The following is an 18,919-nucleotide window of genomic DNA, read 5'->3' as shown; positions in this document are numbered from 1 at the left end:
TTAGATTTCCTTCGTCTGGGTTTTGCAAAGAGCTCAGCTGCTGCTCTCCTGTCCAAGAGGAAATCCCAGCGCTGGACCAGAGATGCCGCCTTCTGATGCAGATAACTTCAACCTTGAGACCAGAGTGCAGCTCTTCCATGCTTCTGAGGTGAAAAGCCAAACCCACTGCTCTTGCCAAGCAATTCAGGCAAAGTCCCCTTTGGGGCAGGGCACCATGTGGGCTGAAACCAGCTGGGAGGGGGGTTGTTTAGAAAACTCACTCCTCCAAAGCGATAACTTCCACACACTGCTCCTGCCAAGACTGGCCAGGGGTCGGGGACATCCGCCAGGGGCTGGTCCCTGTAAGAGGCTTAGGAGTCTGCTACTGCCTCGGGCCTGGCCAGACTGGGGGAGGTTTAGGTTGGATATTAGGAAAAACTTTTTCACTAGGAGGGTGGTGAAGCCCTGGAATGGGTTACCTAGGGAGGGGTGGACTCTCCTTCCTTAGAGGTTTTCAAGGTCAGGCTTGACAAAGCCCTGGCTGGGATGATTTAGTTGGGGTTGGTCCTGCTTTGAGCAGGGGGTTGGACTAGGTGACCTCCTGAGGTCCCTTCCGACCCTGAGAGTCTGTGGCTCTGGAGCACTGGGGTGGAGGCTGCTTCGCGGCCCAGTGCTGCCTGTGCATTTCCTGGCCGGGACCGGCAGTGGGGTTTGAACAGCTGTCCATCTCTGGTGCTTGGGCGGCCGTGCCCCCGGCCAGGGGAAGTGTGTAACCCTTGGGAACCCAGCATGGTCCTTTGTTCCCCCTCAGGTGTGCAAGATGCTGCTGCCTTGGAGTGACCAGAGCCCAGGTGCCAAAAGCTTATGCACATACATCCCCAAATTGCTGGTTCAGTCCCTGGCAGTGACCCATCATAAGTGCTTAAGAAGGTGTTTTTATAGGGTCGCTCTCCTGACGGTAAACATACACTGGCCGTTAGCTGGAAGCTGCAGTGCTGGAACAGCCAAACCCCTGTTGCCCCTGGTAACCTCTCAGCACAGCTGCTGTTCCCAGGGGTTTGCTTGCTGGCTCTTCCTGCTCCCCAGGTCCCTGCAGCTTGGAGCTCTGCCTGTGTGGAGGGGAGCTCATCTGACACTCCTCGAATTACCTGCGCTCCGGGGATCAGATTCCCTGGGCTGAGAGCTGGGGCGATCTATAATTCAGCAAGGGCAGCTGCCATTGTGGCCCCGAAAGCAAGGCAACAGGATGCTGCGGAGATCAGGCCGGCGAAGCAAGAAGGCAGGCGAGGAAGAGGAGGAGAAGCCCATGGAGAACGGGGTGTCCCCGGAGCAGGGGGCCACGGAGGCCCCGCCTGAAGTGGGGAAAACTGGGGATGGTGCCCCCGCTGCCTTCTCGCAGCCATCCCCGTGGGTCCGGCCCAGGCTGGTCTTCCACACGCAGCTGGCCCACGGCAGCCCCACGGGCAAGATCGAGGGCTTCACCAATGTGAAGGAGTTGTATGCCAAAATCGCCGAGGTCTTCGACATCTCCCCCACTGAGGTGAGGCAGGAGCAGCATGGGGTGGGGGGCGGGGCAGCGGCTAACCCAGCCGAAGAGCCGGGATACCTGAGCCTGACACACCTGTGCCAAGGCTCCCCGCTGCCCTTGGTCTGGGGTGGGGTGGGGGGGGGTCTGCTGTTAGCCTTTGGAGCCCTGCACATTCCAGCTAGCTGGCTCTGGTCACCAGAGGGTTAAGGCCAAGCTCTGGTTACAGCTGCAGGGCTTGCCTCCATGGCGCCATAGCATCTGCCAGGACCTGGGCTGCCTTCCAGGGTCCATCTGGTACATGCCGTTCCTGTGCCGTCATGACAAAGCCCGCTGTGGGCGGGAGCCCTGGGTTCTAGTCCCAGCTCCACCGTGACTCACTCTGTGACCCTGGGCAAGACACATCTCCCCTCGGTACCTCAGTTTCCCCATCTGACCCACCTTTCAAAAGATCTGCGCCTAGAAGTGGCTGTGCAATCAGTAGGGGTGATGAAGAAAACTCTGGCTGGTTTGTTCCTTAGCCAAGACACCTGGGACCATCAAGACCAGTTGGCACAGGTTTACCTATGCTGTGGTTGTCTGCCTCCCCTATGGGGCTGGGTGTTTTGCGATCCTCAGCTGAATGCTGCTAGGGAGAGGCACGTTATTCCACGGATTGTCCTGTCGCGGTGCTGGTGGCCTGGGGGATCAGTAATGGGCTGCTGGACCTGTCGCCTTTAACATGGTTCGATCCAGCCCAGGCAAGTTGTGACTCTCACTTGTTACCATCTGATGCTGCTCAGTAGCTTGCATGAAACGGGTTCAGTGAGTCTCTGTCGCTCTCGTGTGGGCAGAGCTGGGGCTGCCTGTTAGCTCCTGTGGGTTGTTCCTGTTCGTGCTCAGTTCACGACTCTGGATAGGGCCACAGTAACCCGTGCTGCTGCGGGTGCCCTCTGCAGCAGCGCTGGGCTGGAGAGAGCCTGCCCCTGCCCCTCCAGCTTGTCGGGGTCAAGCTTGCGATCTCTGCTGTCGCACTAGCGGCATAGTGTACAGGAGACACCAGATCCATGTCTCAGAAATTCACCCTAGTTATTCTTTAGCTACAGGCCCCAAACGAACCCAGGGCCCTGATTGTGCTGGGCGCTGCACAAACACTGTCAGCTAGGCCCTGTCTCCAAAGAGTGAAATCTAAACAAGCCAGACAGGGAAGGATGGTTATCCCCATTTTACAGATGGGGAAACTGAGGCACAGGGAAACTAAGAAATTTGCCTGAGGTCCCACAGGGTAAGGAAATGTACTGAGTCCAACCTGGTCAATTCACTGACAGCCAACTTGCTTCTTTAACAACAAAACAACAAAAGCCCATCATGTTTGTGGTTTGAAAATGCACCTAATTTTGCCCACTCTGAGTTGCAGACCCTGGAGTTCCAAGGAAGGCCGGGTGGGGACAGCTCAGCTCTGTGGGTTATTCATTTATTTTTGCACAGTGATGATCACCCAAAAGGCCTTTGGCTCAGGGCGCTGCCAAGACGGAATCAATGATCAGTAATAATGCGGGGTTGTCATGTGTGGTTGTGGGCCTCCGTTTTCACAAGCGGCTGCAGTAGGGAATGGGAACGTCTCCAACAAATGCAAGGCTCGCTTTCCCGATTGGCCCATTTCCCTTTCCTTGAAGTGAACACCTTTCACGTGATCATCAATGAACAAAAATGGATAAATTAAGCCCCAAAACTGACTTGTCCCTCCAAGGCAAAAAGCAGAGTTCCAGGGTCTGCAACTCAAAATGGGCAAAAAGGGGTACATTTCCCACGTTTGGGGACGTTTGCGGTATCATGGTGCTGGGTGCTCTGTGTCTCTCTGGTGCATGCCAGCCGCTGCCCCGCTGAGCTGTTGGGTGGAGGGTGTTCCAAGCTCCCAACCCCGGTGGGCAGAACGGTGAGGCAGCTGCTCTCTGGCAGATCCTCTTCTGCACCCTCAACACCCACAAGGTGGACATGCAGAAGCTGCTGGGGGGCCAGATCGGCCTGGAGGATTTCATCTTCGCACATGTGCGGGGCGAGACCAAGGAGGTGGAAGTGACCAAGACGGAGGATGCACTGGGGCTGACCATCACTGACAACGGGGCGGGCTATGCTTTCATCAAGGTGGGTGAGGGCCATGGGCTGGAGGGGCCGCAGTGGAGGAGAGGGAATTGTGCCAGGAACAGCCAAGAATTATCCATCAGGAGAGTGGTTTTTTGTTTGGTTCGGTTTTTTTAATGGAAAATTGGGTTTTTGTTGAAAAGTGGCTGTCAGCTTCTTGTGGGAAACCTCCAGTGTTTGTTTAAAAACTGCACCCCCGACCCCCAAACTGTCTGGAGTTGGGAACCCTGCTGTGGTGCCTCCTGGGAGCCGCGGTTTGGGTGTTTTGTGTTCCCATTCTCCTTACTCCCCAGCTGGACTCCATCTCCCATGATGCACTGTGACTCTGACACCCATGATGCCTCACCAAGAGGGGAGAGCCTGGTGCATTGTGGAAGTAGTAGTCCAACCTGGCAGGACGGCCCATAAAGGAGGGTGGGAGCAACAATCACTGAACTACAACTCCCATGAGGCACCAGGTGGCGTTTCGCAATCAAAATATTTCTGTTTTCTATTTGTTGCTGAAAAATCAAAACTTTGCGGGGGTGAGAGCAAGGGGACTTTTCAGGTCAGACAGTCCAGGACGGGGCTTGTGGTCCAGGGGCCAGGGAAGGCTGGTTTCCAGGAGATGGCCCATCGGGCGGCTCATGCACTCTGGCCCTGGGACTCCTGAGCTGGGAGCAGAGAGTTTACAGATGTTTATTCTCATTAAAATCACCTCCCCACACAATGTAAATGTCCCATTCACTGCACACAGCAGGGAATCCCCCCGGGCAGGCTCTAAGCACATGGAGTCAGATGGAGATGAGTGGGGACATGGAAGAAATGGTACCGAAAGAAGAGCGCCTCGTTTGAGGAGGCAGCTGAGAGAGCATTGCTGAAAGGCTCTGAGAGCAGGGCTGCTCTAGAGAAGGCAGAGTGGGGGCCTCTGATCTCCCCCTTTCATGAGGTGAGAGCTGGGGTCAGGCAATGACATGGAAAAGCAGCAGATTTGAAACTGATCCAAGGTGATACCTGTGGATCCCACTGGCAGCCTGTGGAACTCACTGCCACAAGATACCAGGGAGTCCAAGAGCATGGCAGGACTCAGAAAAGGGAGTGGACATGGCTACAGAGCAGTGGTTCTCAACCTGCAGTCCCCCTGGTTCAGGGCACGAGCCAGCCTCTAGCCGGGGGGGTCAGCAGGGCCCCCGACCAAGGACTGGTTACTGTACAGCTGCCTACAGGGATTCTCGCACTTTCCTTGGAAGCAGCTGGTGCTGGTGCCAGGAGATTGGCTGGGTGGGGCCTCCAGGGTGATACCTGAGGAGCCAGGGGAACTCAGCTGAAGACAAAAATATTCAGGGAGCTGCTTTCTGAGAGAGAGCCCTGCAGCTGGGGGGAGGGGGTCAGAGCCCTGCAGATGGGGGGAGAGGGGCAAATACCCCCCATAAAAGGAAACCCCACAGGGAAAGTAGCCTGAAGCTTTGCTCAGCTGGACATGATTTCCCCCTGCAGAGAAGGGAGGGGAGCCCCCCCGCATTGCCCTACCCAAGGGCTGGGTTCTCTCCAGGCCAGCCCAGGGTCATGGAGGCAGAGCAGGGCTGATTTCAGGCAGGGCCTGGGGCCCCAGATGCCAGCTGGCCCCATTGCACTGGGTGCTGCCCAGCCCCAGAGCCAAGCCCAACATCCACGTTCCCAGTGTGACAGGGTTGGGCCAGATGGCTATAGGAGAGTAATAGAAGGCAGATATATTAGCCCCAGGCTAAGTAGGTCCCTTTTCCCTGGGTAAGGGAAGGTTCCAGAACAGGGAAGATTTTTTGAAACAGAAAGGAACCTTCTGGAGACAATTAAGACAGGCTGATTAGCACACCTGCAGCCAATCAAGAAGCTGCTGGAATCAATTAAGGAAGGCTAATCAGGGCACCTGGGTTTTAAAAAGGAGCCCATTTCAGTTTGTGGTGTGCGTGTGAGGAGCTGGGAGCAAGAGGCACCAGGCGCTGAGAGTGAGAACGTGGACTGTTGGAGGACTGAGGTGTACAAGCATTATCAGACACCAGGAGGAAGGTCCTGTGGTGAGGACAAAGAAGGGGTTGGGAGGAGGCCATGGGGAAGTAGCCCAGGGAGTTGCAGCTGTCACACAGCTGTTCCAGGAGGCACTCCACAGCTGCAATCCACAGGGCCCTGGGCTGGAACCCAGAGTAGAGGGCGGGCCCGGGCTCCCCCCAAATCCTCCCAGCTCCTGGTCAGACACGGGAGGAGTCGACCTGGACTGTGGGTTCAGAAAAACGGCCAAGCTGAGGGCTGCCGTGAAGCTCCAAGGCGAGCAAATCCGCCAGTAAGCGCAAGGCCCACCAAGGTAGAGCAGGAACTTGGCCACACCCGCCAGGCGGTTCACAAGCAGCTCTTGCCCCTGCTCGGTGCCCCCTGCCCTGCGAAACTGGGGGTGGAGGCTGGAGAAACACCTGCTGTTGTTGTGCTAGGGGGGTCCTGGTGTTGTCACTCCCCAGCCCCACCCCAGGGTGCAGCTCTAAGGTCATCCCCGCTGCCCAGTAGCGCTTCTCCTGATGGCTGGGAGGCACCTGCATGGACACCCCCCACGTGTAAGGACCGGGAGCAGCTCAGCCCTGCTGTGTCCCCATGCCCCCTTCTACCCCCAGCCGGCCGTGTTCCCCCACCCCCACTGACTGGCATGTCCCACGCTCCAGAGGATCAAGGACGGGAGCGTCATGAACTGCGTCCAGACTGTGTGCGTGGGCGACAGCATCGAGGCCATCAACGACCACAGCATCGTGGGCTGCCGCCACTATGATGTTGCCAAGATGCTGCGGGAGCTGCCCAGGGCCCAGCCCTTCACCCTGCGGCTGGTGCAGCCCAAAAGGGCCTTTGGTGAGTTACACAAACACGCGCACACCGGACACTCTGCAGCTGCAGGGCCAAGTGTTTGCTGTCCCTGGCCTTTAACCCCAGGGGATGGGGGTTAAACCGGCTGCCTGAGCGTCACAATCTGCTGCAGATTTGCCCTTATCACAGAACCAGCATTCAGAATAACTGGGAATCTCTCCTAAGTGGAGACCCCAGGCTATGGGTCAGGAGTGAGGGACACCGGCTGAGCTGGGTGGGGGGAGCCCAGGGTGGGCTAGCAGGGGCTGCGGGTCGGGAGTGAGGGGCATTACTGTGGCAGGCTTTAGGACTCTGGCAGCAGCCTCTCCATTGTCAGATGGGTGCAGGGAGAGGATGTGGTCTGACGTCACAGCGAGTCTAAGGCAGAACTGGGCACTGAGTCCCGATCCTGGGTCCCAGCCCAGAGTCTCTGCCCCACAAGTCCATCCTACATCTGGCCTGGGTTTGTCGGACCAGTGATGTTAGAGGTGGGAAAGCCCTTAGCCCCTGCAGCCCATCTCCCAGCAAATGGTACAGAGAACATTAAACAGGTGCCACCTGGGCCAGCCAAAATGCTCCTAGGCAGCTCTGCCGGTGCCCCTCACTCATGACCCGCAGCCTCTCCTCCCCCCTCCAGCCTTGGGTCTCCAACCCAGCTCTACCAGTGTCTCTCGGCCCTGGCCTGCGTCACCCTCCACTCTTCAAGCCGAGGACCCTGGGCAGCGTGACATTCTCAGGACGTGCCCAAGCCTCCCCCTGCCCTGCTGGCTCTGCCACCCGAATGTGGCTGCTGGGTCTGAGCCGTGGGGGCTGCCCTGGTGGGAAGGGAGGGGCCCTCCAGCCTGGGTCCTGCTTTTCTCTTCTGAGCTCCCTGCCTTCAGGCCCGGCTGCACTCTGTATCAGGCCAGCCCGCGGCACACAGATCCCGCCAAGTACCTTCTCTTCCCCCTGCGGGCATGCGTGATGGCCTTGACGCAGTTGGGCCCAGTGTCGGGCACCGGGCAGTCGTCTGGGCTCTGAGATGGCATCGCCCAGCCACACGATGAATCCACCCGGGCGCTCGGAGACCCCAGCCGGGTTATAGCTCCTGGGGCCCCATGGGCAGCTGCTGACATGGGGTGGAGGTAACGGATCCACATCTGGGAGTGAGAGTAAGCCAAGGGGCAGCTGCTGCTCAGCCTGCTGCATCCCCACACCCTGGCGTTGGGCGTGTCCCTGCAATCCCCCTCTGCCCCCTCCAGTGAGGAGCTTTCAGAGGGACCCAACCCAACCCCTTGGGGGCACCATGGGGCCCCTGTGACTCCTCAGGCCGGGCCTGGCCTGGCACAGAAGCTGCTGGGTGAGCGAGTTCCTGTATCCCTTCAGGGGGAGCCTGTTGCCCTGGGTAGCCCCTCCTGCAAGGGGCGTGCCCCAGAGAGCCACGTGCTGACTGGACCTGCTCGGGCTGGTCGGAGATCTGTGCCGTTCCGTGTGCCCGGAGCTGCAATCCCAGCATTGGAAGCCGGGTTGCTGGGCTGGATCACCAGGAAGCCGTGGCGCAGCTCTGGTGTTCTTCCATTTGCCCCTTCTCCCCACCGACCTCCGCCCGCCCCCTCTCTCCTGCTCCCCGGGGGAACGTCGGGCGGCCCATGTCAGTGTCTCCCACCAGAGGTGCACGGACAGCTGGGCTGGGCCCTGGCCTGAAGCCTAGCTAGGCCTGTAACCAGCGCTGCTGGGGGCTGAGTGAGTCCCCGGGGCTGGGCCCGGCCCCTGGGTTGAGGTGGGGGTGCCAGGCATCCGGGTTTCGACCGGAACAGCCAGTCGAAAAGCGCCCCAGGCGGCTCCGGTCAGCACCACTGACCAGGCCGTGAGAAGTCCGGTTGGCGGCTCCCTGGCAGGCTCCCTGCCCGCCGTGACGCCGTGTGGCTCCCGGACTCAACTGGCATGTCTGGCTCCTAGGCGCAGGGGCAGCCGCGGGGGCTCTGTGCGCGGCACCCACCCGGAGAGCTGGCTCTGCAGCTCCGTTGGGCTGGAACCTCGGCCAATGGGCGCTGCGGGGGTGGCGCCTGTAGGTGGAGACAGCGCGCAGCGATCCCTGGCCGTCCCTTCACCTGGGAGCCGGCCATGCCGGCCGTTTCCAGGAGCTGCCCGAGGTAAGCGGTGCCCAGAGCCTGCACCCCTACCCAGCCCTGAACCTCCCCCCCCTCCCCATGCCCCAACTTCCTGCCCCAGCCCTGAGCCCCTATCCGTACTCCAAACCCCTCGGTCCCACCCTGCACCCCAGAGGCCCCTCCTGCACCCCAAATCCTTCATCCCCCCCCCCCCCCAGCCTGCACCCCCAGCTAGAGCCCTCACCCACTTCTGCAACCCTGCCCCAGCCCGGTGAAAATGAGCGAGTGAGTGAGGGATGGAGAGAGGAGGGATGGAGTAAGCAGGGGGCTTTGGAGCAGGAGCGGGGCCTCAGGATGGGGGAGAACAAGGATGTTTGGCTTTCTGTGATTAGAAAGTGGGGAACCCTAGTTTAGGTTGAATTAATTGTATTAATTGGGGAAGGGAGCTCGAATCCGATTAATTCAGGCCTGGGACCGGCTCGGGGCCTTTCTGCTTCCACCCACTGTGCAGCCCAGGGATCAAGGCGACTGTGCACCCCTCAGGGCTGGGGGCTGCCTGCACTGGCTGAGCAATCGCTAGAATGAGTTAATGCCATTCTCAGCCTCGCTGCAGCTTTTAATCCTTCCCACTGCCCTCCAACACTCAATTGCCCTCCCACATGCCTCACCCCAGCCCATGTCCTCTGACACTGATTTACCCCCCACTACTGCCTTCCCCCATATGCCCTCCACACTGCCCCCCATCACCCACAGGCTGCAGGCATCCAAGGGATACTTGGTCCTCACACAACCCTTGGCAATGTGCTGCTGTGGATCAGCGGCTATGTTCCACCCCAGAGGTGGCTGCATTCCAGTGATGCAGAGAAAAGGGCTCTGTGCTCTAGTTTTGGGGCAATGTTCAATGGACCCCGGGCTGTTCTTCCCAGGCTCCCATCTGGGGTTAGACCTTGGATAGGCCAGTTGACAGAACCCCTTCCTGCCCCACAGAGTGTGATAGACTCCAGTGGGCCCAATCCACCCCCACGCCCTGCCAGAGGTCAGTCACTTCCTGGGACTTCCTTTGGGGAAGGATGGGGGTGTTGGGACAGGGCCCCTTTGCCCAGGGCTTGCCTGGGGCCCAGGGGGTGTCCTGGGTGGAGCTGGGTCTTTGCTCCCCGGCTGGGCATGGTGCTTTGGCACAAGGAAAAGACACCCGGACCCTGTGCCTGCCCTGGCACCTGCTCTGAACAGCCCCCTCGCCCCCCCGTCTGTGTCCCAGATATGATCGGGCAGAGGACCAAGAGCAGCAAGTGCCCAGGCGAGGGCAAGGTGGCCAGTGGCAAGGAGACCCTGCGGCTGCGTGCCCGGGGCACCGCCAGCCTGGAGGATGTGGTAAGTTGGGGGAGTGTATCCCCTCCCCATGACCAAATCGGGGGAGGAGGCAAAGGGGGAAAATAAGTGTAAGAAGTGAAATCCCTGGGGGGCTGTGAGGTGAGGGGGGGGCACACATGACCATTCCCCAAAGCAGGCTGCTGCCACTCCCTCCCCCTGGCCCAGCCCCCGAGCTCTGGCTCCCTGCAGGGAGTGCCTGGAATCGCTGCTCACGGGAGCTCTGCCCACGGACCCAGGTGTCCTAGCAAGAGAAGGCAGCTCCAGGACCTGCAGGGTGAGGGAGCCAGGGACTGGGCACGGGTGCCAGTGACTACACATTGTCACGTGTGCACATGCACGTGCTCACGCAGGTGGGTGCAGTCAGTCCCATGCGCGCATGGTGCTGTACATGCAGTCACCACCCATGGCCCATGCCAATGGGGACAAAGTCGGGTGCAAACATGCATGGCCCCAGAGAGGCCCCTACTCATGTGTGTGCACACAGACCCGCGTGTGTACTCGCTGGCTGGCTGCCGCAGAGCCAGGCAGGGATGGGGTGGCAGGTACCTGCTCCCTGCCCCACCCTGGTGCTGCAAAGGGGATGTTTCCTGTCCTGGCCTCCTGCTATCCGCCTGGGGGTCAGAGTTCAGAGCCTGACCAGTGGAACCGCTCTCCATGCCAGAGGGCCCCCGATTCTGGGCAGCACCCTCTCGCCGGGGGTGGGGGAGGTGACTCTTGGGGGGGGGGGGTCCCAAAACTAACAAGGAGCAAAAAGCTGGTCTGGGTTGGGCCAGGGAACGGGCCAAGGCACCTCCTGCACCAGTGCCCCAGCTGGCTCCCCTGTGCCCGTGGGGGGTGCGCCCCAGTCCATGAAGGCCCCTCCCATGATGCCCAAGGCTGTCAACGGGCCAGCACGAGGGCCTGGCCCAAGGCCTCCGATCCAGCCCCCTGCAGCAATTAGGGGCCGAGAAGGTTGAACCAACAGTGACTCTGCTGCCCTGGCTCCTGCCCACAGCCCAGCGCCTGGGAGAAGGAGGCTGCCCGGAGGGTGGACGACCTGCTGGAGAGCTACATGGGCATCCGGGACGTGGAGCTGGGTGAGCAGGCCTGGCAGAGGGGGTGGGGAGGGGGCAGGTCCAGGGCCCGGGGTGGGGGGGGGAAGGGCTGGTGTGGGGGAGTGCCGGGGCTGGGCCCCGGTGACATGGGGGAGGGCAGGGTTGGGGCGGGCAGACTGGGCCAAGGCCTCGTTGCCCTTCTCAGCAGGTCCCTTGGCCCCTGGGCCTGTCCCGGGGGCACTGGGGTCCAGCCCATCGCCCTGACCCCCTGGCTGAGCTCTGTCCTCTCTCCATAGCCTCAACCATGGTGGAGGTGGCCCGGGAGTGCCTGAGCCCCGCAGAGTTTGCCAAGAGCCTGGACTCGGTGCTGGGCGAGTTCGCGTTCCCGGGCGAGTTCGTGGCCGAGGTCTGGGCCGCCATCCGTGGAGCCCAAGGGGGCAGGAAATAGGGGAGGGGGCAGAGCACTTGGCCTGTGACGTCTGCCCCCTGGCCATGGGCTCCCTCCTGCCCCAGCGGCAGCCCCCTGTCTTCCTGCTCCGGGGGGGAGCCCTGCGGTGCCCGCACTGGCTGGCTGGGCCCAGCTCCTGCCCCAGAGAGGCCCCACGCCGAGCTGGGCAGGGACTGGCAAGGGCCCCTCCGGGAAACCCAGGGGATGTGCCTCAGGCCCTGGTCAGATGGGGTGGTGGGCCCGGGGCGGGAGCAGTCCCTGCAGGCTGGGGCTAGTCCAGGCCCTGGTGCCCATCCTGGCTATGAGCCCAAGTAATGGCAGCTCCTCGGGGCCTTCCCTGGAGCCACTGCCCATCGCTGCCTCCCTCCTCCGCTCTCCGCACAGCGGCCAGGGCTGGCGCTGAACCCAGGGGGCAGTTGGGGGAACCCTGGGGGGGACGGGGACAGGCCAGGACTCATGTGGGGACGTGGGGCTGGTGTGACTCTGACCGTTTCCTCGCCCTTTGCTCTGATGACCCCCCGCCAGCCAGCGGGTGAGAGGGGCGGAGGCCCGCTCTGGGGGCGAGGGAGACGGGGGCAAAGGGGCCTGGCTCTGGGGGCAGGGGCCCATTGGGCTTGTTGGCCGCTGCATGACCAAGCATCTCTGTGCGGGTCCCTTGCCCACCCTGGGACCCACAGCAAGCCCAGGCTGGGCCGGGGGGCAGCAGGGGTACCCCGGTCATTCACAGGGCTGGGTCAGGGATTCTGGGTGGGGGTCAGGGCCAGGACCCCCAGGTCGTTTCCAGGGCTGGGCTGGAGGTGCTTGGTGGGGGGGTAGGGCCAGGAGCCCCCTGCGAATTCCAAGGACCAGGTGCCCTCGTGCGGCTGTGGCATTTCCTGGCTGTCTGGCACCCAAGGGGCCCAGGGACCTGGCTCAACAGCCCTGCGGAGGTGGGGAGCAGCGTGAAGGCATCAGCCAGCCCCTGCTGGCATGAGGGGCAATCAGGGGAAGGGAGGGGACTCAGCCCCCCCCAACCCCCCACCAGCAGATTGTGGTGGGGATGCCAGCTCCACAGGACTGCTGGGGGCTGCCTCTCTTGGGGAGACCTGCGGCTTCAGGGTCAGGCGGGCTCCAACGCCCTCCCTGCCTTGGGGCGCAGATCAGACCCCACCTCGACTGCTGGTGCTGGCCAGCCCCATGGAGCCGGCTTGCTGGGTCCAACCGGGCTCTTTGCTGGGCGGGGGCCATTCTGGGGTGGCAGCCTCAAGGGAGGCCATGAGGGTGAAGGGCTGCCCTGGCCGCAGGCTGCTCAGCACTGGCCACCTCGCCTACTCCCCATGGGGTGGGGGCAGGCCCAGGCCCTACCCTGGTGCATGGAGGAGCCGTGCCCACTGGCAGTGACCAGGGCAGAGAACCAGAGTTCAAAGCCTCTGTATTTCTCCGCTCGTTTGCTCTGGAGGCCCCGGGCCCCTTGGGTCTCGCTGCCCATCTCTCGGGGCACAGGGAGGGTTGAGATGAGGAGCGGCCGCTGAGGGGAGAGAGCCGGTCCTGGGCTCCACAGAGCCTGGGGCGGGGAGGAGTCACCATGTGAGCTCACAACTTGTGATATGTGATAAGTTTCTCAGAGCCCCAGCTCCCGGAGTCCCGGGATTGTGGAACAATCTGGGGGTTCATTAAAAACAAACAAACAAGGTCAGTTTCTGGCTCCGGTGGTTGTGGGGGAAACAGTGGGAAATGTGGAAGGCAAGCGACCTAACGGGCCCCAAAGCACAAGGCCCCCGGTTTGTTAAATCCTGTCGGGCGGGGGAAGGGCCACAGAATGCCTGGGCTGGGGGGGCCGGGAGCTCTCCCCTCCCTCACATTAACGCTGGCAAGCCAACCTCAACAAGGTTTAAGGAGTGTGAATTCAAGTCTCTTCCCCATGTGGCGCACCAGGGCTGGGCCTGCCCGGCCGCGCTCTAGTCGGCCCCAGAGTCGCTCAGGGCCCGGAGCCTGGACAGCCCATGTTAAAAACCAGCTCCCAGGAGTTCGCCACGCACCCTCCCCGCAGAGCCCGGCACCGAGAGTGGAACCAACCAGACTTTTATTGCTGGAATGAGCGTGCGGATTGATGGCCTCCCAGCCAGCCTGTCCCCTTCCTGCCCCCCCAACAGCCCCCTCCCCCTGCCAGCCTGTCCCCTTCCTGCCCCCCCCAACAGCCCTCTCCCCCTGGACAGCCCCATCCCTGTCCTGCCCCCCCCAGCCAGCCTGTCCCCTTCCTGCCCCCCCAACAGCCCCCTCCCCCTGGACAGCCACATCCCTGTCCTGTGCCCCCCCCCCAACAGCCCCCTCCCCCCCAGCCTGTGCCTTTTCTGCCATCCTGCCCCTGAACAGCCCCCATCCCTCAGCCAGCCTGTCCTATTCCTGCGTCTGGACAGCCCCCATCCCTATCCTGCTCCTCTAGATAGCCCCGTCTCCCTCCTGGACCCCCCAGCCCTCTCCTGCCCCCTCCCCAGGCTGCAGGGACAATGGCTCCCTACCAAGCAGCAGCGGGGGCTGTTGTCCATGGGGCCGAGTTCAACGCTCAGCCAAGGCCCAGGCAGGAAATTCCAGCCGTGACCCCCGGCCCATCTGGCGCCGGGTGCAGCTTGTCGGCAGACACCGGGAGGGAAGCCGGGATGAGCCTGTGAGTGACGCACGAGTGGGTGCACTTGCAGTCTGGGGGGGACACACTGGCGGTGGATGCAGCTGGGGTGCGTGGTGGGGAGGGGGGGCGGCTCCTACTCCAAGGACTGTGGGTTTTTAAAGTAGCTTTTCTGCCCAAGTTATAAAGCCAAGAGTCAGGGAGGTCGAATTCGGGGGGAGGGAATCTCCATCCCAGGGCTCTCAGCACCCACCCCAGGAGCACCATGGGCACCATCCAGGATGGGGCGTGGCATTTGGAGCTGGTGCTGAGATCCCCATTCTGCCAGCCCGCGGCTGAGGCAGCCAACCTCATGCTTCCTGGCAGGGGCCAGGCAGGGAGCTCAGCCCCACAGCTCCCTGCTGCCAGGCGAGCCGGGTCCAGAGATTGGAGGCAACATCGGTTCAGGTGCCAACCCAAACTTGCTGTCCCTGGGGCAGCCTGAGTCCAGGGCTGGGGCCTGTCTCCCCCCTCGTGCCCCCCGAGCAGGTGGCCCTGGCAGTGCCTACTCTGGGCCCATTGCTCGCTGCCCGCCCAGGTGCCCTCCGCTACTGCAGCACAGACTCCTGAGTGAGCTTGCAGCGCAGGGAGGCGTTGAGCGTGGGGTAGAGGGAGACGATGGAGGGCCGTGTCTTGAGGCGGGGGTAGATGCGCTTCAGCACAGCCCTGCGGAAGAGGATGTAGACCCAGGGGTCCAGGATCTGGTTCCAGGTGACCATGCGCAGGTAGATCAGCAGCATCTCCTCGGTCTGCCGCGGGATGTGTCGGGGCAGCAAGCCGGGGGCGGGCTCCTGCAGGACCGTCTGGATGATAAATATCTGGGGGGGAGGGGAGAGGTTAGGGGTAGGAACAGGTGCGGGCTGGGGGGCTCAGTGGTTCTGGGACCAAAGCTGTGTCATGGCCCATGTCCTGGCCATCCTGCCACCTGCCTGGGGCCACACAGCGCCTGTCCATCTGTCCATCCCCCCACATGGGGTCACACAGCGTCTGTCTGTCTGTCCATGCCTTCTCACCTGAGGGGCTGAGGCACATGGGGGTGGGGGGTGCCTAGCCAGGTGGGGTAGGCGATAGGGGTAGGCAGGGTATGGCGGGGGGAGATGGGGTAGGTAGAGCACACTGGGTAGGAGGGGCACCTAGCCAGACAGGGCAGGCAGGGCACACTGTGGGGGAGGGAGATGGGGTAAGCAGGGCACACTGGGGAAGGGGGGGGGATGATAGGCAGGGCATGGCAGGGGGTGGAGATGGGGTATACAGACCCTGGCGGGGAGGGTGCGGGTCAGATGGGGGTAGGCAGGGCACGCTGGGTGGGGCAGTGGGTCAGAGCACACCGGATGTGGGGGGCACCTCACTGGATGGGGCAGGCAGGGCACAGTGGCCAAGGAGGCTGGGTAGTTATAAATCAAGCACCAGCAAGTGGGCAGGGGCTGGGGGCTGATGGAGGGGGTGGAACTGTGCTGTGGGGATCTCGAGGCCGGCATGGCTGGGGACGGGGTGTCATAAATATAACGGGGAGGGTGACCACCTTTCTGTGCACAGGGCTATAAAATCCCTCCTGGCCAGAGGCAACATCCTGTTACCTGTAAAGGGTTAAGAAGCCCAGATAACCTGGCTGGCACCTGACCCAAAGGACCAATAAGGGAACAAGATACTTTCAAATCTTGGGTTGGGGGAGGCTTTTGTTTGTGCTCTTTGTTTATGTGGTTGTTCTCTCTTGGGACTGAGAGAGGCCAGACAGGAATCCATCTTCTCCAACCCATCCTAATCCAAGTCTCCAATATTGCAACCAGTCTAGATAAGCCAGGCAAGGCGGGTTAGTTCATCTTTTGTTTTATGTGAATTTTCCCTGTGTTAAGAAGGAGGTTTATTCCTGTTTTCTGTAACTTTAAAATTTTGCCCAGAGGGGGATCCTCTGTGTTTTGAATCTGAATACCCCGTAAAGTATTTTCCTTCCTGATTTTACAGAGAGGATTTTTACCTTTTTTTTTTTTTTTTTTTTTAATAAAACCCCTCTTAAGAACCTGACTGGTTTTTCCATTGTTCCAAGATCCAGGGGTTTGGGTCTTTGATGATTTTGTAACCAATTGGTTAGGATATTATTCTCAAGGCTCCCTAGGAAAGGGGGTGTAGGGGTTCAGGGGGATATTTTGGGGGAAGACGTCTCCAAGTGGTCTCTTCCCCTGGTCTTTGTTTAAAAGGCTCGGTGGTGGCTGCATACGGTTCAAGGACAAGGCAAAGTTTGTGCCTTGGGAAAGTTTTAACCCAAGCTGGTAAGAATAAGCTTAGGGGGCCTTTCATGCAGGTCCCCACATCTGTACCCTAGAGTTCAGAGTGGGGAAGGAACCCTGACGGGGCTATGCAGGGACTAGCAGTGTTGGGGGGGGCAGAAAGGGAGTCTAGCAGTTGTAGCTGCAGCGGGGCGGGGGGGCATTGCTGTAACCGAGGCAGGCACAGAGGAGTTGGGGGGATCCTGGAAATGGGGTGCAGGCTGCAGCCTGGCTGTGAAGCGTTGGGGAGGGGAGGTGAATCCTCACATTGTGGGCCAAGGGAGGGGTTGGGAACAGCCCAGGAGGGACCATCAGGTGCTCAGCTTTGTCCATATCACGTAGGATAGTCAAGGGGGGGTCAGTGAGGTATAAGGGAGCGGCTGTTGGACAGACAGGGATGGGGCAGCAGGCCAGGGGACGGGGTCGGGAAGGCCGGGGTGGGGGGGGTCAGACAGGACAGGGGGGAGGTGTGGCAGAAGTTTGGGGGTTCCAGTGAGGAGAGGGGAGCTAAAGCCAAGGTAGTGGCTGTGCTGGGATGGGGGGACAGGCCAGAGCAGGAGCAGCCAGATCCTGATGCTGATTATTGCTTGTCCGTACTGCAGAGCCCAGCTCAGGGCTGATGGGGGGCCAAGCCGCAGGGGGGCTGGGCGAGGGGCATTGGGCGTCCTGGTGAGAGCGGGCCGGGCTAAGGGGTGCCGACGGCTCGGGGGGCACCCAGGGCACAGTGTATAGAGCCAAGCTCGAAGGGTTCGTCCAAACTGCAAAATCCCCCCCATACACTGCAACCCCCCCCCCACACACACTGCATCCCCCCCCGTTCCCCCCGCCCCCCCGTGGCGCTGAGGCTCAGCACCAGCCGGGCACCTGTCACGGGACCAAGCCATTTGGACTCAGGCAGGCGCCCGGCTCTGAAACCTGGGGAGGGGGAGGGACTCACAACCTAGCTCCAGCCCCAGCGGGAACATGGAGGTGGCTGGTTTTAGCCCGCGGGCACCAGCCCCGCAAGCCCAAGGCGTGTGACCCAGGCTCTGAGAAGTGCTGCCCTCGGGTAGACTCGGGACTTGGCTAGCAGGGGGCTGCAGGTCAGGAGTGAGGGGCACCGGCAGAGCTGAGGGAGCCCAGGGCTGGGCTAATGGGGGGCTGCAGGTCGGGATTGACTGGAATGCTAAAATAAGGCCATAAAGGCCCCTGCTGATCCCTTTGTGTCCTGGCCCAGGGGCAGCGAATGCTGGCTGGAAAGCCAGCAGCTGGGGGATCCAGCGTGGCAGGGGCTGGGGACTCTGCCAGCTGGGCAGCGTTCAGCAGGTGAATGCATCTGTGACCCGGTTGCGAAGCCAACCCTGGGGGGGGCCTTACCAGCAGGGGTAACCAGCAGACGGTGGCAATGATCATAATGCCCACCAGCTGCACCATCATCTCCACCTCGCTGTCCCGCCGCCTCTGCACTGACTCGCGGTCATGGTAGACCCGGCAGAGCGTCACCACGCTGACCGTGTTGAAGAGGAAGGAGAGGCCTACGGCCAGGATGCCCAGCAGGGCGAAGATCAGGCAGAAGGTGACATTCTTGACATCATGCAGCAGAGTGATGAAGCACCAGGAGTTGGGATACTGCAGGGTGTAGTCCCCCAGGCCCAGGATGGGCAGGAGTCCCAGGGAGAAGGAGAAGGCCCAGACCATGCCTACCATGAACCAGGCTCGGCGCTTGGACATGCTGGTGGAGCGGGAGAAGGGGCGGTTGATGCCAAAGAAGCGCTCCCCGGCCATGGTGGCTCCCAGCAGCAGCGGGCACTGGCCGAAGAAGACCATGGAGAGGCCCAGGAAGTTGCAGAGGTAGCAAGCAGGGTCGACCACCATCCAGTTGAACTTGGTGAAGTGGTAGGAGATGATGATGGTCCCGGTCACCAGCAGGCCAAGGAAGTCCGTCACCACCAGGCCGCAGAGGAAGATGAGGAAGGAGGAGCGGGCGCGGCTGTGCATCTTCCGGGAGGAGCTGACCAGCACACAGAGGGCAAAGAGGTTGGAGGCAAGGCCGATGCTGCCGAAGGCGGTGGAGAACCAGCGCGAGACAATCAGCTTCCTGCCGTTCTCGCTGAGGTTGGTGCTGAGGTTGGTGCTGCGGAAGCACGAGCCCATCTCGCTGGCCAGGCTGCCATTGGCCTCCATCCCCGGCCACGGGCAGGGCGGCTCCCCCAACGCACACGGCACCTCCACAGCCCAGCCTCTGGCTTCACTCTAGCTGGGCTTCACTGTGCCGCAGCCGGGTGGGGCCTTCTCCTGGGGGCTGGGCACTGCCCTGCACCAGCCTCACTCCTGCCGGCTCACTCGTTCGCCAGAGAAGCAGCAGGAGGTGCCCAGGTTGCTCCGCCAGCCCTTCGGGGAGAAAGGGGACAAGTCAGTGTCACGCCTGGCTCACCCGGCCAGCAGCTCCCAGCACCGCTCCCATGGTGCCCTCCCCACATGGCTCCTGCTGGCCTAATGCAGTGGCTCCCAGAGCACCAGCTTGTGCCATTGGGTGCCAAGGGCTGGGGCTCAGTCCCCGGGGCACCGTTCGGTCGATACCCCATGTCGGGTAAAAGTGTCGGGAACCCCCCAGGCAAGCGCTGGC

General features: G+C 61.6%; 2 protein-coding genes across 5 annotated transcripts in view; one reads left to right on the top strand and one right to left on the bottom strand.

The window, feature by feature from the left end:
* The first annotated feature begins 15 nt into the window (after positions 1 to 15).
* Positions 16 to 13,079, top strand: GIPC3 (GIPC PDZ domain containing family member 3). The gene is made up of 7 exons (XM_084614832.1): positions 16 to 148; positions 791 to 1,519; positions 3,443 to 3,628; positions 6,292 to 6,472; positions 9,815 to 9,927; positions 10,922 to 11,003; positions 11,258 to 13,079. Exons 2-7 carry the CDS (start codon positions 1,226 to 1,228, stop codon positions 11,407 to 11,409), a joined length of 1,008 nt encoding a protein of 335 aa, XP_084470958.1. The 5' UTR covers positions 16 to 148; positions 791 to 1,225; the 3' UTR covers positions 11,410 to 13,079.
* A 649-nt stretch (positions 13,080 to 13,728) lies between these two features.
* TBXA2R (thromboxane A2 receptor) overlaps positions 13,729 to 18,919 on the bottom strand; it is a 43,525-nt gene continuing 38,334 nt past the window's right edge. For all 4 annotated transcript variants that reach the window (XM_084614351.1, XM_084614349.1, XM_084614350.1 and 1 more), the window contains 2 exons: positions 17,671 to 18,684; positions 13,729 to 14,868 (listed from right to left, as the gene is read on the bottom strand). In XM_084614351.1, coding sequence (XP_084470477.1) covers positions 14,599 to 14,868; positions 17,671 to 18,477 — 1,077 coding nt within the window. In that variant the 5' untranslated portion in view covers positions 18,478 to 18,684 and the 3' untranslated portion in view covers positions 13,729 to 14,598. The remainder of the gene's footprint in view (positions 14,869 to 17,670; positions 18,685 to 18,919) is intronic.

The sequence above is a fragment of the Lepidochelys olivacea genome (assembly GCF_965140295.1).
Source record: "Lepidochelys olivacea isolate rLepOli2 genome assembly, chromosome: 25".
Classification (NCBI taxonomy): Eukaryota; Metazoa; Chordata; order Testudines; family Cheloniidae; genus Lepidochelys; species Lepidochelys olivacea.
The sequence above is the reverse complement of the archived record's forward strand: the minus strand, read 5'-3'. Positions and strand labels throughout refer to the sequence as shown.